The 23,451-nt window shown below is 43.3% G+C and overlaps 1 protein-coding gene across 5 annotated transcripts in view; it reads right to left on the bottom strand.

Annotated features, from left to right (window-relative positions):
* Positions 1–23,451, bottom strand: part of ARHGAP17 (Rho GTPase activating protein 17) — an 88,686-nt gene that overhangs the window by 24,870 nt on the left and 40,365 nt on the right. For all 5 annotated transcript variants that reach the window (XR_004902126.1, XM_036021370.1, XM_036021368.1 and 2 more), the window contains exons 3-13: positions 22,054–22,158; positions 17,723–17,796; positions 17,448–17,559; positions 17,151–17,227; positions 15,302–15,413; positions 12,333–12,401; positions 12,090–12,171; positions 7,120–7,247; positions 5,661–5,772; positions 4,863–4,944; positions 2,859–2,939 (exon numbers count right to left, since the gene is read on the bottom strand). Coding sequence is in view for 4 of the 5 variants with exons in the window: in XM_036021370.1 (XP_035877263.1) it covers positions 2,859–2,939; positions 4,863–4,944; positions 5,661–5,772; positions 7,120–7,247; positions 12,090–12,171; positions 12,333–12,401; positions 15,302–15,413; positions 17,151–17,227; positions 17,448–17,559; positions 17,723–17,796; positions 22,054–22,158 (1,034 nt within the window). In the remaining variant the exon portion in view is untranslated. The remainder of the gene's footprint in view (positions 1–2,858; positions 2,940–4,862; positions 4,945–5,660; positions 5,773–7,119; positions 7,248–12,089; positions 12,172–12,332; positions 12,402–15,301; positions 15,414–17,150; positions 17,228–17,447; positions 17,560–17,722; positions 17,797–22,053; positions 22,159–23,451) is intronic.

The following is a 23,451-nucleotide window of genomic DNA, read 5'->3' as shown; positions in this document are numbered from 1 at the left end:
AAAACAGGGACAACAAATTAAAAAACAAACAAACAACCAGAACTGACAGAAAATCAAACTGTATGGAAGTCTGACAACCAAGGAGTTAAAGAAGAAACATTCATCCAGACCCCTAGGAGGGTGGAGAGGACTCACAGCAAGGCGGTGGCACATTCACGTGCAGAGAAACTGGGAGAAATGACTGGGGAGCAAGACAGACCAAGCAACCCAGGGTTCCAATGCGGGAAAATAAAGCCTCAAAGCCTCTAACTGAAAACACCTATGGGGGTTGAGGCAGCAGTGGGAGAAATTCCCAGCTTCACAGGAAGAATTTGTTGGAGAGACCCACAGGATCCTAGAACGTACACAAACCTACCCACCTGGGAATCAGCACTAGAAGGGCCCAATTTGATTGTGGATAGCAGGGGAAGTGACTGAAAACCAGCAGAGAATGGAGCAAGCAGCACTCAGATACCTCCTCAGATACCTCCTCCACATATAGTGTCACAACACAGTGACCTGTGTTGCCCCTCCCTGGTGAAAACCTTAGGCTAGCCCCTTACTAAGTAACAGGTGGGCTGAGACTAAAAAAAATGGTCCAAAATGAAAGAACAGATCAAAGCTCCAGAAGAAATACAACTAAGCAATGAAGAGACAGCCAACCTATAAGAGGCACAGTTCAAAACACTGGTAATCAGGATGCTCACAGAATTGGTTGAATATGGTCACAAATTAGATGAAAAAATGAAGGCTATGCTAAGTGAAATAAAGGAAAATGTACAGGGAACCAACAGTGATGGGAAGGAAACTGGGATTCAAATCAACGGTTTGGAGCAGAAGGGAGAAACAAGAATTCAAAAAAATTAGGAGAGGCTTAGGAACCTCCAGGACATCTTTAAGTGTTCCAACATCTGAATCATAGGGGTGCCAGAAGGAAAAAAGGAAGAGCAAGAAATTGAAAACTTATTTGAACAAATAATGAAGAACTTCCCCAATCTGGCAAAGGAAATAGACTTCCAGGAAGTCCAGGAAGCTCAGAGGGTCCCAAAGTGTTGGACCCAAGGAGGAACACACAAAGGCACATCATAATTACATTAGCCAAGATTAAAGATAAGTAAAGAATCTTAAAAACAGCAAGAGAAAAGGAGATGGTTACTTACAAAGGAGTGCCCGTAAGACTGTCAGCTGATTTCTCAAAGGAAATCTTGCAGGTAAGAAGGGGCTGGAAAGAAGTATTCCAAGTCATGAAAGGCAAGGACTTACATCCAAGATTACTCTATCCAGCAAAGCTGTGATTTAGAATGGAAGGGCAGGTAAAGTGCTTTCCACATAAGGTCAAGTTAAAGGAGTTCATTATCACCAAGCCCTTATTATAAGAAATGTTAAAGGGATTTATCTAAGAAAAAGAAGATAAAAAATATGAACAGTAAAATGACAACAAACACACAGCTATTAACAACCAAACCTAAAAACAAAAACAAAAGCAAACTAAGCAAACAACTAGAACAGGAAGAGAATCATAGAAATGGAGATCACATGGAGGTTTATCAGCAGGGGAGGGGGAGAGAGGGCAAAAAGGTACAGAGAATAAGTAGCATAAATGGTGGGTAGAAAATAGACAGAGGGAAGTTAAGAACAGTATAGAGAATGTAGAAGCCAAAGAACTTACATGTACGACAAAGGACTAAATATGTATAATATTTAGTCATGGACATGAACTAAAGGGGGGGGATGTGGGTGGGAGGGGGTGTGCAGGGTGGAGGGGAGTAGGGAAATAGGACAACTGTAATAGCATAATCAATAAAATATATTTTAAAAAAGAACATGTGCAATGCCAAGGTGGATGTGTTCAATGAATCCGTGAGGGATGTTATAAATAGTAATGTTCTCAAAAGACAAGGTTGACACATAAGGTATAAAGACAGAACATTTCCTTTAGCTTAGTGATACAGTCCAAGACTGAATTAAAAGTTAGGTAACATGCTAGGTATTTCACCAATACTTTCACCAGGAAAATATTGGCCATTTTAGATCAAATCCTCTTACAATTTTTTTAAAAAAATTATTTATTATTTTATTGTATTTTTAAAGATTTTATTCATTTATTTTTAGACAGAGGGGAAGGGAGAAAGAGAGGGAGAGAAACATCAATGTGTGGTTGTCTCTTGTGCACCCCCCTACTGAGGACCTGGCGTGCAACCCAGGCATGTGCCCTGACTAGGAATTGAACAGGCAACCCTTTGGTTCCCAGGCCAGCGCTCGATCCACGAGCCACACCAACCAGGGCTTTATTTTAAATAATTTAGTTACCAACAGCCACCCTTTCCTCTTCTCTCCATGCTTCTTTGAAATCAAATTTTAAGTTAAAGGAAAAAATAAAGGTTAAACTCCAGAAATTTATTCTTGGTAAATTTTCTTAGAAACACAGTTATTCCATAAAGTAATATACAATGCCCAGTTTCTGGAAATTTTATTTAGTAGGATGATTTATGCTCTATTTAAAATTAAGTATGTAGCATATATGAAAGATATTACAGAAAGTACAACTATTGATTAATTTTTACCTTTTACATATAGAACAACTTAGACCACAAATCCCACATACAGTTAACCAAACTTTTCATATAATGTTTCCTAGTAGATGCAGTGGTAAAATGACTGGGGAGCTTACCTGTGAATGCCTACATGCTTCAGATGGATCACAACAACCTAGTGTCAAATTCCATTCCTCCCAGCAGCCCTAAGTGACCCCCACAGCACTTCTGAGTATGCCAAGCATGTTTGAATTAAACAGGCTCTCTGCTGGGGATTAAATCTATTTTCACTCTTGAGTCACTGTAGCTTGGTGGCTTTATTTCCAGAATGTCAATCATACATACCTAAAGTTAACAAAATTTGGTGGTGGCAACTTCTGACATATTCTCCATAAATCTTGAAGTTTTTTGTCTTGATCCTGCACACTAAGAAAAAAATTTTACCCATACCATTTATTAAAACAGGTATTAGAAATCCTGGTGTTCATATGCTGTATTAACAGTGTCACCTCCAGTGATGGAGAAAGCAGTTGAAAACCAGCACAGACTTAAGAAATAAACAGATCTGTAGTCATAGAGCAACAAACTATTTAACTCGGAGCAGTCAGTTAACCTCACCAGCAATCTCCTGATAGGCTGGCCTGAAGTAAGAGAGTTGATTCTGCTGAGTGACTGAGGTCTTAGAGGTATAACCATGTGAACCCACCTTGACCAATCGATACCTGGCACACGGGAAACAAGACACCACTGGAAATTCTGCCTAGAAAATGTGTATATTCCTCTAGGGCTTCATGGAGCCCAGGTCTCTTGTCCTAAACACAGCCAGTAGAGGTGAGCTGGCCCAGCTGCAGGCTCCCAGGCCGTCTTTCCTTTCCTCCATCCTGCTGTGAAGCAATTCCAGGAGCTCTTCTGCTACACAGTTTCAATGTGCTAACTTTCACAGACACAAAAAGGGCCAGTCCACATTGTGTAGAGCAGAGTCCACTCTGCCTACCAGTGGGAGACAGCATCAGAAGCTGCCAATACAATACACCCTAAAACTTAAAACATCCTTCAGCACTGAGCCAGCCTGGAGAGTCATGGGTAGAGATTAAACTTAATTCTACTCCAGAGGCCAGATGATATGTCCCTGGGATGGAATGGTGGCCTGTGTTGATAATTCTCAAGCACAGAATCAATATACCAAAAGACAGACATACTTTAAAAGTGCATATCCTCATAGGGACAAATGTAAGCATCAAAAGTGGGGGCGGGAGGGTGGGGGAGTCAAGGTTTAGGAGCAATGGAAAAGGCTACCCAATAAAAGAACCCCGGAGCTCTCCCCTACCTGACAGATGGTCAGGTTCCATTCCTCAGTCCCATGCATAAGGATATTTACATCAGGCTGAGCCCCGTGCTGGGTTCCGAGGAGACAACCATGACTAGGAACTTGCTCTGAATTTAAAATCCTCACTGTCTACCAGGAACACAGTCTCACTCCACAGTGACAGAAGTTCAAATACAAATGCCTAGTTGAAGTAAGGAGGAAGGTCTCACACCCCCCTACTGGAACTGATCAGAGCAAATGTCTTATTTCTAAGGGAGCGGGTGATAGTGTCTAAAGATGGAGGGAGGAGATGGAGGGTGAAGTTTGTTTCTCTTCCCTTAGGGCTAAGGAATTAGGCACCTTTCAGAGGAAGGGAACACTTCTGCTCTGCTAAAACCAACCACTCCTAGACAGACTGACAGTGGGGCAGAGGGATAAGATAAAGAATGGGAGCACAATCTCCAGGTCCCACTGGTTTGAATTACAGCTCTGCCAATTACTTGCTACTGTCTTGGCCCTGTTCCTTCCCACGCCTCAGTTTCCTCATCTGTAAAATGATCATAGTAACATCTGTTGTTTAGGCTATTAACTATGGTTACAGGTGAATGGTATAAGATTAGTACAGTACTCAGAATATAGTAAATGCCTAGTAAGCTTAAGCATGTCAACATTACATTATTGCACACCTGAGTTTCCATGCAACTCAACAGGCACATTGGCTGGTACAACACTTATCCCCAGTGGCAGGACTTTCTTCAGTATAAAAGGGGATTTGATCAGCCCATCCATAACGTGGGTATGTATGTCTTCATTCACTTAAATGACACACATTTAAGCCAATGCACAAGTGGTAGACTTCTCACACTAATAATTATAACACTCACTATCTTCACCATCAACTGAAGAACTGAGGCATAGACTGTTTAACAAATATGCTAATCTAATGTTATTTTTCTTATCCAGGAGAATAAGACGATTTACAATGGGACACAATATTACATCATTTCCTTTAACTTTTAAAACTCAGTGTTCTCTAAACTTACCTGGCAACTTGTGTCCATTCTTCATACAGATTAAAAGTCATCAAAGGTTCAGGCAATTCTCGTAAGTAGGACTTTAAAGCACCTGAAATTATTAACACTCTGAGTATGAAAAGGGGGAAGGCTAGGACTCTGAGGACATATTATTTTGCAAATTGAAATGATCTCAATTACAATCTTCCAAATATATAGAACAAATCATGACTTGGTGGGAGTGGTTAAAGAAAAAACGCTCCTAAAAATTTCCATCCCTTGCAACACACAGGGTAGGGCAAAAGTAGGTTTAGAGTTGTTTGCATGAAAAATAATAGAACAATTAATAAGTAATAATACAAGAATGGGGGAAACTGGGACAACTGTGATAGAACAACAGTGAAATAAAAATACAAAAAAGAATAAACTGTGTTCCACATACTCACAACTGCAAACCTGCTTTTGCCCTACCCTGCACACTCAGAGATCAACAGAAAATCAAATCAGCTTCCAAGCCATCTTCTTAACATACATCACTCTCCCAGGCAGATGGACACGTTGGAGGTGAAAGATGGGAAGAAAATACAAGCACCTCTTCACATATTTGGATCATAAGCCATCTTCCCATTTATGTAATATTCAGGGGGAGGGGGAGAACAGGAATAGAAAAGGGGTGTGTGTGTGTGTGTGTGTGTGTGTGTGTGTCTTTTTTCCATTTTGTCACTTGAGCCTATAAGGAGACCATTTCACTTAAAACTAAATCAACATTGATAAACTGGCTGAGACAGAAGTCGCCCCACCACCTGGAGGGCACTCCTTGGAGCTCACCTGCTACGGCGTGGGGGTCTGAATAAAACTCATCCAGGTGAGAAGTAGAACAGTCTAAAGCAGCTTTTAGTTTCTTTAACTTGGAGGCCCCAGCCCCAATTCGGAAAAGGCCCTAAAGATGATGAAAAGCCATTAGCATCAAGTTCAAGTTGCCAGCCTGCACTGAGCAGCACCCATCTGGCCCCAAATTCTAGTGTACCTCACCTGCGGAAGGGTTACACTGCCAACCCAATAGTCCTTGCCCTGCCCTGTTGCTAAAATACCCATGCCTACTAGAAATCTATTTAAAAGCAATGTTTTATATTTCCACAAGGGTGATGCTACAGATTTTTTAAGTTAAGAATATTTTTTAAAATGGACATCTCAAGAAAAATTGTTAGACTGAACTGCTGGTCACTTTTACTGCCCTAAATATCACTTAGAGCAGAGAGAAAACTTGTTGACACGAAGGGTCAGCAAGTGAGGCAGGCCAGACTTTGGGCCAGGAGTTATGACTTGGGTTTTAAGCAAAATTAATCTAGTCTGATTTCTGAACCTCGGCAGTACTGGCGTTTCAGGACAGATGACCCTTTCCTGTGGGGCAGTCCTGTGTGCTGTAGGATGTTTAGTAGCATCCCTGGTCTCTACTCTCTGGATGACAGTGGCAACTCCCTTCACCCCGCTAAGCTGTGACAACCAAAAATGTCCCCAGACCTTGCCAAATGTCTCCTGAGGGGGACACAATGGGCCCTGGAGGAAAAGTACTGATCTAGGCTATTAGAAGTTGGGGCTACATCATTTGAGGGGTAGGTGGTGACTAGAAGCAAACACCATGAGCATTCCTGGGGTGCTTCTTGACCTGTGTGCTGATTAGATGTGTGGCTCAGTTTGTGAGAATTTATCAAGTTGTTTGCACAATACATACACGTTTTGTATGTCCATTATATGTCAATAAAGCTTTTAGAAGGAAACAAAGACTTGGGTTTTGATCCTGGCTCTGCCCAAGTGAACTCCCTGCACACTGAATTCCTATCTACACAACAGGAGCAATGCGACCAGCCCTGCTGGGTTCAAGGGGTTTCTTGGGGTAAGGACTTCAGAAAATACAGTATGTAAATGTGCACCCTGCACCCGAAAACTGAATAGCACTACACAAATGAGACTCTTGCTGTAAAAACTGAAGCGTATGGAAGCACTGGTCCCTTATTGTGTGAAGGAATTCATTCTCACAAAGCACAACCACAGAGTCAAATGGATCAAATAGGACAACAAAATTGGAGTGAGCCACAAGGCAGGACAGTAAAGACTGTCCTGGGAAACCTCAGCCCCAGTTATCCTGTCTGTGACAGATCTCAATTTACAGCTGGGTCATGGTGAGAAAAGTGGGAAGGCCGCTGCTCTGCCCCTCCTGATGGGACTGTGTGACGAAGACGGATGCAGGGGCAAGTGGGGGGCTCACAGAGGCCCGAGGTGCCCTCACCTCCTCCTTCATGCCGGTCTCCAGCAGCAGCATCACACATGCTTCGATGGGCAGCGCGATCTCCCGGCCGCTCCGCTTCAAGTGTTCTTCCAATGGAGTCCCGAAGGCTGGCTTCTCTGCCCACTTATCTACAGCAGCAAACCGGTCAGTAAGACCTGACAACCTTGCGGTATCACCAACCTATCGCCTCCCCAAGCTACCACAGGGGATTATTTTTAGCAGACAGGTAGCTGGGGCTTTGGGAAGGGGGAACATCTGCTCCATTAACTTTCATTGTCTACCACTGACTAACAACATAAAAATGCAACAGTCCAGGAGGGGCCTTATGGGGCAGAAGCATGTCTACATAGCACCCAAAGGCAGCTGCCTGGGAGAAGGGGCTCCCACACCCGGCATCACCTCCACATAAACATATGACTGGTGGGCAGACTTGGCTAAACGGAGGATACACGGAATACTGTATTCCTGAAAAAGAAATTTATTCTAGCCATGGAAAAAAGTACTGACTTTCACCTAGAAGACAAGAAATAGAGAAGACCCCTTCAATGTGAAAAAGAAATAACTTCTTCAAATTTTAAACACAAGTCAAGCATGGTCACACAGGACCGGAAATGCTGGTGTGAATTCAGATGTGACACCCCATGGCAGGCAATGCCTTCAAGTGCCATTCCCAGCAGGTCCAACAACTAAGCAGGAAAGAAGGCAGCACCTGCAGCCCTACAGCACGAGGCTGGGAACTATGCTAACAGCAGAAAGGCAATTGTTTACTTTATGTTCAGGTCATAGACTCTGCTTTGGACCACAAAAAATTTGAGGCAGTTTGGCAGAAATACACACAAGAAAGGAGGAAAACGGACGGAGGAACACAGGAAAGGGCTGTACTAAGTCAGAACAGGCAGTGGGGGGTTGGGGTCTGGCCTGTGGGCGGGCTGCAGGGATCAAGCACTCTCTGAGAGGCTCCTGGAAGCACAGCAGGAAACCAGCTGGTGAAAACTCCCCGTGAGGAGCACTCAGTTTTTTCCAGTGTTAGGAAGGGCTCCCCTGCCTCTCACATTGTTAATGGGCATTTACTGTTTGAATCTTGGCTCAAAGCAGGCAGTGTTCTCTGTGTCCTCCTACACCTGCCCACATGCAAGAGCACATACAGGGCCCATCGCATGGGCTGCACATAGGGAGGGGAAAGAAGTGAAACCCCACAAAACCATGGATCCGAGCACTTGTGAAAAGTTAAAATTCAGCAGAAAGAATAGGTGGGCAGAGGCTGAAGGATGAGGTGAAGGGAGAGGGTGGTAGACAAAATCAGAGAGTAGGCCATTCTCAGAAGTGCCTGGAGCCCCCCCATGTCTGGTACAGCCCTGGCCAGTGGAATTCCTAACCAAGTAAGCAGCCAGGGGCCTGGCCCTTCTCAGGCACAGGGCTCTGTGACGGCTCCTTAGAGGCCAGCTCTTACCTTGAATACTTTGTCCCTTTTATCTAAAGCAATGATTCTTGACATGGGCAGAACACGGCCACCTGATGCTTCTGCTGGGGCGATACATCAGGACCACCCAGGAAAGTGGGGCCAATAGCCCCTTGTCATCTCCTCCAGCACATGCCTGATGCTGAGAGACGGCAGGCTCCAACCCCTGCTGCAACTTTCTAGTAAACAGTAGAGATTGTGCCCTACTCCCCAACTTGCTCACATGTGAGAACCACTGACCTAGAGACAATTCCTGGGGCAAACTCCACCGATGTTGCTGGCCTCTCAAACAACACACCTATTATGTGCCAGGCACCACAGCAGCACCCAAGTTCACAGAGACTCCCACCCTCAGTGTGTGAGCAGTCTAATCATGAAGAAAATACAGGACACACATGTAAACACACAACAGCAATGAACACAACACGACATGTTTGCTGAGTAGGGCATAAAGATGGTGCAGACAGTGTCACAGAGCATGGTGTCTGTCTACAGGGACTGGGTAGGCTGGGTGGTCCTGTCAGTGCTGAATCAGGCGAAGGGGCACAGTACCTCCCAAAAGGCCACAGCTGCCCCTTGGAGCCACACCAATGTTGCTACATGGGGAAGCAAACCCTGGGTCACTAGACCTTCTGAACTTTCATGGGAGGCCAGAAATTAGGATTGTATGGAAAAAAGTATAGTTTTTAAATGATGGCAACTAGCTTTTTTTTTAAGATTTTACTTATTTTTAGAAAAGGGAAGGGAGGAAGACAGAGAGGGAAATATCAATGTGTGGCTGCCTCTCAGGAGCCCCCTACTGGGAACTTGGCCCGCAAGCAAGGCATGTGCCCTGACTGGGAATTGAACCAACGACCCTTTGGTTTTCAGGCCAGCACTCAATCCACTAAGCCACACCAGCCAGAGCAGCAACTACTTTTTAAAAAAACTTTTTTAATGAGATGTGCCAGTCTACAATTTCTGGTGTAGACTATAGATGCTAGAGCAATTCAGGAGACAGTGCTCACTGTTAGCTTCAGTTGTAAGAGAAGACCTTGCAAGGAGGGGAGCTTGAGGGGGCCTTAGAAGACAGACAAGAATTTGAAAGACCGGGAAGAAAGCCTGAGAAAAGACTGGAAACTTGAGTCCAGAAACTGACATTTCATCTCATAGTCCATGTACAAGGGGACAAGGACACGAAGCACAGACAGACAATAGGAATGGAGAGGAAAGGTGCCACAGGGGGACAATGGACAGAATTGACCAGAGTGATGAGAAAGGAAAGAGGAGATACCTTGAAGACTTCAAACCTGGACTGTCTGGAGAAAATGACAGTGGGTGTGAGGGGGAGTCAGTTTAAGGTGACAGCCAGTAATCCAGGTGAGAGCTGAGGCTGTCACACAAGAGTTTCTAGGGGAAGAGGACAAGGGAGGGAGGGACAGACACCATAGCAAGGACAGCACTTTGGCAAAGGCTGCCTTCTGGCAAGGGGACAGAAATGGAGAAAACACAGTCCTAATAGTAAAAGAAAACAACTGGGTGAAATGAGGGAAAAAACTTTAACAAGAAAGAGATGGCCCAAGCTGGGTCAAATGCCAGGATGTGACAATTAAGACATCACTACTCCTTTGGGAATTATAATGTTGTTGTTGTTTTTTTAACAGCAGAGTAATTGAGAGTAGAAACCAGACTGCAAAGTGGGAAGGTAGTAAGAAGGTGCAAGTGGCAGGTGGAGATGAGTCATTCAAGGAGCTCACCAGAAAAATGAAGGAGAACGAGGTTAAATGGGACACTGTGTCAGAGACCAGGAGCGGGAGATCAGGGCACACAGGGCCCTGCGGGCAGGGGAGTAAAGTTATTTTTCCACCACAGGGACACTCAGGGTCTTATTGAAAACAGAGAAGAAGAAGAAGAAAGAAGGAGACAGGAGGAAGATGAGAGGCATATATCAGGACAGGCAAAGGTGGAAGAGGCTGAATTCCAAGGCTGAGGTGAAGGCAGCAACCTCAGAAAGGGAAAAAGGTGAATCACATTTCCTTTACTGGCTGCCCCACCCCCAACAACAGCTTTCCTTATTCCATCCTCAACTCCTTCCCTGCCCCCTCCCTCTTCTCCATGACTTTCTGACATACTTCTCTAGGAAAAATAGGCTTGGGAGAAAAACAGCACAGAAGTTTAAAAAGGAAAGACTGCTGAATTAATCTCTTTTTTGTGCGTGTCAATCAACTCTTCCCAACAAGACTTTAAGCCGTGCAGAGGCTAAAATGGTGTTTACTACTTTGTCCTGTGCAGGGCCCTGAACACAGCAGGTATCCCATAAACACACGTTCTCTGTGCTCTGAACTTGGCCTGCAAGTCTGCCTCTGCCTCGTTTGAGACTGGATGTTCACCAGCAGCTTCTTTGCACCGTGCTCAGTGGCATCACCCTTGAACCAGGAAATGGATCACTCAGAACAGCGAGGGCACCTGTCCTGGGAAGAACGGCCAGGCGCATCAGTCACACTGCACTTGGGGACTGCTAACGAGCTGACTCTGTGGTCACCAGGGTACAGAATTTCCCAATTCCATAACCTATAAACTTCCAGCCACAAAGCCAGAACCTGCTGGGACCTAAAATTTAGTGGAGAAGTGGTACTCTTGAGGGTGCCAGTGTGTGTGCACACCCAACAACACAACCCCTACTCACATACCTGCTCGCTATCTTTATAGCCAGTAACCGCACTCAGCATCTGGCTTCATCCTCTTTCAGTTAGTTCAATGACAGTTTTTCAGGGAGAACCTAAGCTCCAAATATCAGATCCATATCTCAAGCAAAACAGTAAAATAGATCCAAAGAAGACACAGCAACTTCTGCTTCGCAATGTTTACTGGTCGATCTCTCTGTTGGTAAATGCTCTGATGACAAGTCATAGAGAATCAGAACCAAAAGCTGAAATGTTCAAATAAAACTATAAAACTAAACATCAGGTAAAGTTCAGTCCACTCATGACGGTGGGCAGTATCTGCAATGTGCTTGAATGAGGCGGGCGAAATACCAGTGCCGACATGCACAAGAGCCTTGTGTCCAGACAAGAGGAGACCTGAAGGACGTGGTCATGGGCTTGCAATTCAGTCACCGACTAAGTGCCTGATGATGGGGCACAAGGACTGGCTTCTAAATTCCTTTTGTAAAGTCCAAAGCATTTTCCCTAGAATGTGTGCTCATGGAGTCACAGGGCCAGAATCAAGCCCGGGGGACAAATAACTGATTTGGGAAAAGATTGTTAAAGGCTAGAATTTTTCAAGCCTATTTAGAAGAGAAAAAATATACAGGAACTTCCCCAAAGGATTCCAGAAGATTCTCTAAATGTTCTATTAGTATGTTAATTGGGTTTGGAAGAAACTTGGGAATGCATCAAGAAAAGATGAAATTATGCTGAGAAACAAGCCCTCCCAGCAGAGAGACTGCATCCACAGGAAATGCATGCAGGGGTCAGGGAAGGACAGAGGCAGAGGCGGCAGAGGAGGCAGTAGCAGCACGCAGTTACGTTACCTTGATGGGCTTGCATTTCGGGAAGGGCCTTTTCTAAGACTGCTAATGCTTTTCTATGGTAATCTGCTTGGGCTTCTAATAACTGAGAACAGACCCACATTCAAAAACAAAAGTAATGTTAGCACTGGATGGACACACACACACATGGCTGAGCAAAACTAAAAATGAAATCTTTTGCAAAAAAAGCTAAAATTACTCAATTTTCATAATGCTTTAACATTGTGTCAAGGCCCCAGTGCTTACCGTGACAAAGAACTTGCCATACTCCCCTTCTTTGGCCATGAAGTTGTACATATCTGCTGCAAGCTGATCCTGAGTAAGAAAGAAGACACAGCACTGTGAAAGACAGAGCTGAAAGAAAATAGCATCTGGAATTAACTTCTGGGAGCTCTGAGCGCAAAATGGGATGGAAACAGAGCCAATGAAGCATCCATCAGCTGACTGGCACAACCCAGTATGGGGACAGGGAAAGCAAACAGGAAGCTTATTACAGATGGACGTGGAAAGATCTCTAAGGTAAGTTGTTAAGAAGTGAGGTATAGCCCTGGCTGGTGCAGCTCAGTGGACTGAGCACAGGCTGTGAGCCAAAGGATCGCTGGTACGATTCCCAGTCAGGGCACATGCCTGGGCCAGGTCCCCATGTGAGAGGCAACCACACATCGATATTTCTCTCCCTCTCTTTCTTCCTCCCTCCCCCTCTCTCTAAAAATAAATAAATAAAATATTTTAAAAATGAGGTATAGAGTCCTACTTATGGTATGTTATTACTTGGGTTAACAAAAGGAGAGGAAAAATGATATATTTTTATTGCCATGGTTATGTAAAAATATCTCTAGATAAAAAACAGAAAATTAGTAACAGTGGCTACCTGCTGGGGGCAGTGGAAATTAGGCAGAAAAGGGACAAGGGTAGAAGGAAAACTTGACTGTATAATGTTTTAGACTTTTGATATTTTTTGAACTAATGTAAGTGAATTACTTTCAGAAATTAAATAGTTTTTAAAACGTGATAGATTAGGCAACTGAATATACATATATTGCTAATTTTAATGTATACACACATTAGAATTTCATACATGTATTTTTAATGTACTGCCTTCTATTTTTAGCATCAAGGTGCACAAAATTAACATGAAGGTCCCTTGTTTATTTAAAAAAATCTAAAAATGCTACTTAGGAGTAACAGACATTCTTTTAGAACAACTGGGGAAGTAACAAAGTGAATTAATGGATTCTCCCCCTGCCAAAAAATAAAGAAGAAAGAAAAGAAAAAGAAGGAAAAGGACAAAGGAAGGGTAAAGAAAGAGAGGGATGGAGGGAAGAAGAGAGGAAGAGAACCAGGAAGAAAGGAAGAAAAAAAGGAAGCAAGGAAGGCCGGCCTGACATGAACAGAAGCTAGAGATGAGCTGGAGTGAGTATGTGATAATTTTGGTAGTCAAGGTGTTAGAGTCTAGCAGTCAAGAGGGGTCAGAAGACAGAAAATGAAGCCTTGGGCTTGGTGGGGTGAGAACTGTAACTGACAGGTACACGTGCATCACTCATAAAGATAAAACTTCTGAGAAACTATACCCTCAAGAAAGAGTAGATCAGAAAAAATCCGTGAAGCAGACATGGAAATAATAGAGTATATCTGTTTTGGATTGGCTCTGGGTCAGGGACAGTAAAACATCTCCCTGAGATTTCATAAACACAGACCTGCTTTCATGAAGGTTATAAGTTTGAGTGTCACTGTATGTGTGGTCCAGGAGTCTTCAGAGTAAGAACACTGAGTTAAAAATGGCCCATACTGCTAATAAATACTCTCTGGGGAGACTCATTCCCAAATCTCCAGGAATTCCACATATGAAGTCCCTTTTAAAATGAGCTTCTAGTATAAAATTATGAGATTTATTTGTAATGTATTACAATACAAAAATAATGAGAAAACAACCACTGTAAAACAAACTCCCACCACTCTTACCAAAGACTATTGAAATAAGTATATGTAAAATTATTTAAAAAATTAAAAATAAGTACTAAAAAGAATGTAATAGCAAAAAAGGCAGTCTTGAAGAACTGAAACTTTAGAAATAAAAAATACAGTCAATGAAATTTAAAACTCAATGTGCATAAATTAAACAGCAAATCAGACACAGCTAATGTAATCAGTGAAACAGAACTTAGACCTCAGGAAATTACCCAGAAGTTAGCGTAAAGAAAGAGAAAATATTTTCCTAGGTTGTCACCATTTGAAATGACAAGCCATGGTATGGAAGCTTAGACAAGAGACATCAGCCCATAATGTACCAGTTCAGACTCCCCCAACCTCTAGCCAAATCTACGTCCAATAAGTAGCCAACAGCCAAGATCTCGGTTATCACAAGACTGCTGGGTGAATGACACTGGCAAAGCTAAACCTCTGCTGAACAAGATTACGCTAGTGTGAGACTATTTTATCAGAAGCATCTATCTGAATAACATCTTTTAAAATGCAAGGCTCTGGCATGACTTTGGTAGTTTAGACCTGATCAAGATTTGCTATACTGAAAAGTGAATTACAGCATATCCTGAATAAACTAAAATAAAACAGACCTAACACCATCTAGTAGAAGAAAGAGGACATTTTTGGAAAAGGATGAATAATAAGAGCAGGAAAAGTCAAAGTTGATCATTCTATAAGTCATCGAAGACCTGTGTCTTTACCACCTCAAACAACCTTTGGAATAAACATCTATTTCCATAGTTACATGACAGAGAATAAGATCACTTACCCATCTAATCTGTAATTTAATTTATGAGATACAAAATTCTGTTCACCAACTGTCCAAGGAACACTTAAAAAAATAATTCTTCCCTTCCTTATAGAAATACAACGACCCTTTTATTATAAATTCAATCTTTAAATATAATAGCATCCATTTTAGAAAATCTGATCTATTTTGGTGCCTAAAACAACTGTACATTGTTTTAATTGTAACTTTATGGTATGTTTTGCTATGTTTTTCTCTCCTTTTTTTTTTCACCTATTCCTTTATTTTAAATAAGCTTAGACATTTTTTGTCGAGTTTTTAAAATACACTACTTGACTTTTTAAAAATGTTTTATTCTAAAGAAAATAAAAACCACTTTTAATATCATTCAGAGTATTCTGATAGGAGTTATGTAAAAACAATTTGATCTTTCACCCATCATTTGCAAAAATGAAAAGGTTGATGTCAATACATGTTCGCACACCTTGCACTGTTCTACTTTATTTCCAGCTTCATCCATCTCTTCCTTTAGGGTATCTATTTTTGATGGAAGCCCCTGAAAGTTGGTTCCTGAAGATTTGTGAGCCTGGTTCCACCTGCAAAATACAAGGGTAGTTGGTATCTGAGAACCAGCTGTACATACTCTACCTTATGGACCTGAGAGAGACAGGCTCCTTCCACAAAACTGATTCTACCTGGGACAGGTACCAGTACCTGGATGCCAGTTTCTCTCATGTTTATCCTCTAAGAATGGAATCAGGCAAAAAGAGCCATCAGCTTCTCCCCATGACAGGATCTTATACTGCTGGGAGGTGCTGTCTGCTCCAAGCAGAATTGACCATGTCTTATCTCACATAAGCCCCACTGCCAGAAATCAGCCACAAAACCCTGTTCCTATAGTGTCTAGGCAAGGATTCCTTGCCATAAAACACCCCATCTTCTTGCTCTGAGCTGAATATTCCCTATACCACTGGCAGTCAGTTCCACAGGACTCCTAGGACTCTTCCTACTTCCATCCTGACCTGTGATGACTTTCAGCAAGTAAAAGCCAGAACTCTGATCATGTATCTAGCAACTGATAGCTATGAAAGCACTTTAAGAATAAAAAAACCCTTGTAAGAATAAATATTCTAAAGACAACTTCTACAGCAAATCTTAAACATAATTTAGATTATGTTCCTTTTATAGTAAATCAAAATGACAGAATAAAAATATATACTACAGCAATAACATGGAAGCTCATGGGGGTAGAGGTGATAACCAACTTGACATTTAATGGAGTGGTGTTTCTCCCCCCATCCAAAGTGAACAGTAGATTAGTGGTGCATCTGATAGTCAACAGCATCTTAGAAACAAGGCAGCATTGTCACAGCTTTTCCAAGTCTGCAATAAAAGAATCTGATACAAAGAAACTCAGTAAATGACAGCTGTGTTGCCATGTTTGCCAAATAGATAATCATATCTACTTCACGGGACTAGAGTGAGGATTAAGATCTAACAAGTAGGTGCCAGCAAAGCCATGTAGTTTTATAAATAAAGTTTTATTGGAACATAGAGATGCACATTCATGTACAGATGGTCCAGGGCTGCCTTTATGCCACAGCAGCAGAGCCAAGCAGTTGCAACAGGAACCATCTGAGTTGCAATGATGAAAACATTTTTACTATCTAGCCCTTTACAGATGAAGTTTGTCAACCCTTGTGATAAAGTAGGAGAAAAGACCTGGCAGTGGTGGCTGCCTCCCCATTCCCAACTCTCAGGCCCAAAGAGAAACCCATGTAGGTCACCGATACAAACGTGCTCATCAAGAAGGCGGCTGTGGCCAGGCCACGACGCACTACACCAGTCATATGACATCAGCCCACAAGTCAGCAGCTGTCTGGGGTGGTTACTTAGTTATACCCGAGTGCCTCCCTTCTGAGTGTGGCATTTGATTGTGAAGGTAATCATAACCTCACATGGGCTTTGACCACATTGGGACCCTGAAGAGCTACGATCACAGATCTAATTATTCCTACATTCTACTTTGCCAAGAGCAATGCTCTTAGAACAGTCTTCTCTCCCTTCAAGGCACTCAGGTTTCTTTTTTCTTTCCTGTCTCTTTTCATTAATGGTTCACAAAGATTAGGATGGTCTAAAATCATCCCTTCTGCCATTCTTGGGAGAATGAGGCCTAAAAGCAGGTACAAGCAGCTCAGGTGGGTGAACATGTGACAACTTCCATTTGTCCATAAAGTGGTCTTTCTCTCCCCCATGTTGGGGATGGGAATGGTGACTGGGGGGGGGGGTGGCATGATGCTGCATTATTGGTTATTCTTCCAGCTCTACTTTACCTGGCTCTGACCGAGTCCCAGTCTAACACCAACTTGGCAAGCTGTTTCCTCTGTTTTTGGATGTTGGGAATGTCCACCTAGAAAGAACATAAGATCTCACACCAATTGGGATAAACTTTGGGGTTTTGGCTTAACATTTAAAACTGAAATATTTATTTACAGATTTCTTTTAGGGAAAGAATTGTGAACTGTCAATTCACTCCCTGTATTTCCAAAAAGAAGTCAAAGTCACTGATTATTGTTAAGGTTTCAGACACAAGCACCATTTGCCGGCTGGCCTGCACCAGAAGTGCCCACCTCTGCTATGCTATATAGCGGGTCCACAATCTCCTTCTCCACGAAGACCTCGTGCTGAGAGAGCTCTAGAGCCAGCTGATTCTCAGCATCTCCACATGTCTCCAGCATCCTCCTTTAAAACAACAAACACAAGTTCACTACATCAAGCACCTAGTTACAAAGGAGAGTCAGTTCTGCCCTCTGTATATCGGATGGCTGCCATGAACACCCAACCCCAACCATCCACTTCCACTGACCCAGGGTCCCTGGCTCTTTCTGAGAACAGTGCCTCTTACCCCAGGAGAGAGTCTTCCAGCTGTGTTGCTGCCTCTTGCATGTTCTGAGCGAGAGCTGTCAGAGGGAGCTTTTTCTGGAAGGTAAAAGATAGTGAGTTTTTTTCATGAGTACTGACACCCATTGTCAGTTACCTGCTTTAGGTCATCATTCATTGATTTCTCCTCCAGGCAAACCACATGGGTAGGAGACAGCCTGTCTGGGCTCTGGCTGTGGTTTCAAAGGTATGAGCTGTGTGACTTAAGCTCTGGTCAGTTTCTGTACACCTAGAACACAGGTATGATAACAGTGAGAGTGTCCCAGGGCTATCGTGGATCGAAGTGGGTATTCAACCTCAAGTACTGAGGATGTGTTAGGTACTCAGTAAGTGTTAGCTGATGCTTTGTTGTTGTTGTTGCTGTTACTGTTATTAATGAACAGATGCACACTATGTCTCAGGCACTATGGACACAAGGCACAGACTTGCTCTGATGTCACAACAAATAAATGCAGTAAGGTGCTCAATTTCAAAAACTTTTGTCAGAATACACATTATTTTTTTTTAGAATACACATCCTTATATTGGCTGTAATCACAAAGATTAAGCTTTAGCTACAGATCTAAAACTAGCTAAATTTCTAAAGAAACTTTAAGATTTTTAAGCACAAAGTCACTTATTTTCCTATCACAGATTTTTTTTTCTAGCTGGAAATGACCATAAGGACCACCTGATTAAGTTTTCATTGCATAGTCAAGGAACCTGAAGGCTGGGAGGTTAGATGGAATGGCCAGGCACCCAGGAGAGGGATGGCAGAGCCAGACCCTAGTGCCAGTGGCCTGAACCTCGGAGTCAGTCTTGCACCACTGGCTGATGGCACACCTCAGAATATTAGGAAAGTAAGAAGTGTGTTGGTTACACCACCATGATCTAACAGAAAGTGCTTTCAGTGTTGTAGTGTCTGATGTAACTCGGCTATGCCTTTTCCTACTAGAAAAGGTACTCACATTAGACACAGGATGCACCTCACTATGGCTTTGTGCTTTAACCTTGGGCATGTCACCTGTCTTTCCTGCTTCCACAGGGCTCCATCTGACACACTCACACCTGTATTTGCTTGTACTGTATAGAACACCCCTGAGAGGCTACTGAAGGAATGCTGGTGGTTCTGGAGAGGGTAACAGGGAAAGACCCTTTTGTATATTCCGGAGTCTGACCATATAAATGTACAGCATGTTCAAAACAGTCCATTGAAATTTAAAAATAAACTACTATATTTACCCATCCCTCCTCTCCCCAAGTTATTTTCAATAAGTATCAGGCTTCACTTGCCCCCTTGCCCACTTCCACACTTCTAGGCTTGGAAGACATGAGAAAATGGGCAGTGTGACTTTATCGCAATAGAAGATAATCCTTTCTAAGGGAATTTAATACAGGGTAAATGTAATAATCAAGAGAAATATACCTGGTGCAGTTCTGGAGCTCTACAGGTCTATGGGGGAAAATCATAAAGAGAGGAGTCTTTTTTGATGAGTATCATTCCAGCTCCCTGCTATAAACAGCCTGTGGTTTCTGTGCTCTGACCCCAAAGCCACATCAATCATATTTCTAATGTCCATAAATAAGGACATTCTGGTTATTTAACATATGAGCTCATTATCAAAGATACTGTCCACCAACATCAAACTCCACCGTGGAGAGAACAGCTTTTTATCACCTAGATGAACACCGTGGCCTCCTAGGCAAGAACAGCTTTTTATCACCAGGACACATTTTAAAAACCTCTAAAGTCATAATTTATAAAATGCATGCCAACTGCACGAAAAGAAGTATTTCCAGATCTGATATGAACTATAACATAAGCTCTGCCACATCAAGGCCATCTGCCCCATCTCTCTGTCCTCAGTCCTTGCCTCTTCACATGTGTGGGTGTTTCTGGTGAGGTTTTGGGAGTCTCCTCCTATGTGTCCTACAGCCTTAGAGACTGCTGTGATTTTCTCCATATTATAAGACCTCTTCTGGTTGTCTCCTCTATCATTTCCATGGTGACTACTCTTCCCACATGCAGACTTCCAGAGTGCAGACTTCCTCAGAGCCTTGTCTCAGGAACTTTAGTTTGAGATTTTGTTTGAGAACTTTTGTTTGAAAAAAGGAAGACTAAGGCATTAGGTTTTAGAAACGAAGGCGACATACAGCCTTGTATGCTTAACCCCAAGCTCACTACCACCTAGAAAGGAGAGCCAGAGAACCTTTGCCCTGGCTCCCTGGAATAGGCCCATTACCTGACACTCTTTCCTGCCTTTACAGCTAGACTACTACCTCCTCCAGAAAGCCTCACCTGACTACCTCTCTCCTCCTTAGGTGCTCATTCCTGTTCCTCTCAAAATACCTTGTGCATATTTTGTTTAGCATGTTGTTTTATAATTATACATTTGTGCATATCTCCCCCACCAGGCTGTGAGCACCTTCTAGGTGGAGGTGGCCTGTTATTCATTTTATACCTCCAGCATTTGTACATGGTATGTCTTGTTCCTTCTGTGTCTGTTTTGAGACACAGCCTGGCTGTCACATGTATTCACTAAACACAAATATTTGTCAAATACCTAACCGTGTGAGGAACAATGGCATATAGCATGAATGACAGGAAGCAGAGACAATGAGACTTGTAAGGGAAAACTCAGTCAGATTATCGAGGACTTAAGTCATGCTAAAGAACTCAGACTTTAACCCAGGTACTGGGCAGCGGAATGTCCCCGTAGACACTGCTGGCGTTATGGTCACTATCCTGTGCAGAACTGTCCTTCCAGACACTACAGATGTTTGGCATCTTGGTCCCCCACCTTCCAAATGCCTGGGGTTCAGTAGTGAACCTCAGTGTCTATGGCAACCAGAAATGTTTCTGCATATTTCCAAATATTCCAGAACTGTAATCTGTTCCCTGTTGAGAACAACTAAGTTTTGTTTTTGTTTGTTTGCTTGTTTTTAAGCAGGAGGATGACAGGATCAATTTGTATTCCAGGAGACCAATTCTGGTAATCAGGTTGAAGACAGTCTGAAAAGAGGGCAATCTAGGGCAGGACATTTAACTCCCGAGGAGCCTGTGGCAGTCCAAGTGAGAGGTCATCGGGTTTCACATTAAGGTGAGGTGGCAGAGTTGGAGCGGAGGTGAGGAAGTCAAAAAGTGCTCACAGAGAATCACAGGACTTGCTCATGAAGGCACTCCAGGAGAGAGAGGATAAGATGAAAGGGGACATAAAATAACCCTAAAGTTTCTAGCTTGTGTAACAGGGTGGATGGAATTTGAGTCAGCCCCGAAGGAAGAACTGGTTATGCATGCTAAAGCAGATAACTAAGAGAGAGTTCTTTACTTGGCTGAAAATGGTTTAGAAGTGCCTGCATGGAGAAATCAGTTAGATGCCATGAGACTAGAGGAGGCGGCCCAAGGAATGTGACTGTGAGACTGAGGAGGACAGAACCCTCGGGAACAATATTCAAAGGGCAGGCGGCAGAAGCCATGGCAAAAGGAGGAGGAGCGGCAGGGGCAGAATCAGTGGATTGGGCCTGGTTTTGAGGGATGGGACCTACAGCAGGCACTCCTGAGACTGTAAGTGTATGCAGACTTCCACCCTTTGCTATACACACTGCAGAATGCTCAGGCAAGGGAGAATAACCCAGCTGTTGAGATGCCCCATAAATGTCTGCAGGAACTATAAAAGGGTAACACAGGTCATCTGTGTGGCAGCTCTTCCTTTTGAGACACCTGGTAACAACACAATATTGAAAAAGGTTTCTCACTCTGTTAAGACAACCACTGGAAGAGAAGCTTTCTACTCCTGTGGAATACACGCAAGGAAGAGAGCACCCATGGAAGCTACTGGCAGCCAACCTGCAACAAGGAGGGATGCTGACTTAGGGGCCAAGCAGACACTGAAGAAGGGAAAGGTGAGAGAAGGCAAGGCAATGGGCTTCTGGTCACATCACTGAAATGCTAGACCAAGTCTTACCTAAAATTCATTCCAACTTCTGGATTTTTCCAGAAGTAAGCCAATAAATTCTACTTTCTAAGTCAATTTCAGACAAGACTTCAGCCTTTTGCCATCAAAGGATTCCTAACCAACATGTCCATTTTCTAATCAATGACAAGTGGCTCGAGTCAAAAGCACTGGAGCGAGCAGGGCTTTCAGCTCAGTGATGTCTTCAGCACAAAAGAATGTTATGGCAGGGCAGGTGTTGTGAGCACGAATGGGATATAAAGCGTGAATCTGCTGATGTTGCTTGGGGAAATCCAGCTGATCAAATGAGAGAAGCCCCTCAAAGACACAATATCTCTGACTCAGAATCACATCTGATACTCACGTGTCTCCTCTCGGCATCCATACCATGCTGGCCCTGGAAGCATGCCGTCAGCCGCTTGTGAGAATGGTGGCACATTGACCGCACTGCGTCCAGGCGCCGTTCGATCTGACAAAACAGAGACCAATGAGCCATTTGCAGGGCTTAAGAATGAACTTGGTCCCTTATGTTAGTGCCTAACATTAGGCAGTAAAAGCATCCTGTAGTCAAATTTGTTGGCTCTCGGGTATAAATGCAAATGGTTTCTGTTCACTGACATTAGGGGTTCTCACTGCTGACATTTGGGGCTGGATAACTGTGGGTTGTGCGTGACTGTTCTGTGCATTACAGTATGTTTGGCATCATCTCTTACCCTCTACTCACTGGATACAAAAAGCACTCCATGCCACCAATTGTGACAACCAAAACTATCTCCAGACAATGTCAAATAACCCCTCAGAGGGCAAAACCACCTTTGGTTGAGAACCACAGACCTCCTTTACTCTGAAGTTTTTAGGTCCCATAGAGGCTGAATCTATTTGCAGAGAGAGGGGAGAGTCCCACCTAAAACTTGCTATGAGAAAGAGCAGTGGCAGTGCAGTTGCATACCACAGCACCAGGAATGTGCCAGGTGCAACCTACAGAGGTGCAAATGAATATCCTGGGCCCAGACTCAGGTCCACTGCAGGGAAGGAAGATCCCAGGGCACTCTCAGAAGCTCTCTCCTGCACATGGCAGTGCAGCCTTCCTCACACAGTACATTAGGCAGAAAAACAAAATAAATGGTCCACAATCTAACCTCAGGACCAACCAGTGTTTTCAAAGTTATTCCTTATTGGGTTAGGGGTAAGTTTTTGTTTTTATTTTTTAAAATAGACCCCTAAAGCAGAATGGTAGCTACAATACAAAACACTGACTTAGAGGACTCCTGCATCATGATTAGCTTCCCAAAATATTACTGCTGGGTTATGGCTGTTTATGGCAAAGGGACCTGCTTTTTATAGGAAGGAATGCCAAAAATGTGTACTCTGATGACTCATTAAGAATGAGAGCAGGCCCCTAGGGATGCTTTCTATTTTAAAGAAAAATCAACAAATTCAAAGCAGAATTCATTTTTACCTCAAAATATTTTACCCAGTGAGAAGGTCCTCTGGGCAGCAGCAGCTTCAGTCCAGACGCAAGCCCGGACTGAAGCCCGGATCACAGGGCCCTGTCTAGCTGGCGCATTCATATTTAGGAGCAGATGCCACATCGGCTTCCCCAAATCTCAGGATGGCCATATTTTAAAACATTAGACAACAAATACACTCTCTTCATTGCCATAAAAGCATGGGGGGGGGGGGGGGACAAACAACTGCCCCCCCCCTTTCATTTTTATTCCAATTTCCACTAGAATGGAACGCCTATAGGGACACAGGTCTT

Source organism: Phyllostomus discolor, chromosome 3 (genome assembly GCF_004126475.2).
Source record: "Phyllostomus discolor isolate MPI-MPIP mPhyDis1 chromosome 3, mPhyDis1.pri.v3, whole genome shotgun sequence".
Classification (NCBI taxonomy): domain Eukaryota; kingdom Metazoa; phylum Chordata; class Mammalia; order Chiroptera; family Phyllostomidae; genus Phyllostomus; species Phyllostomus discolor.
This window is presented reverse-complemented; position numbering and strand designations above follow the sequence as displayed.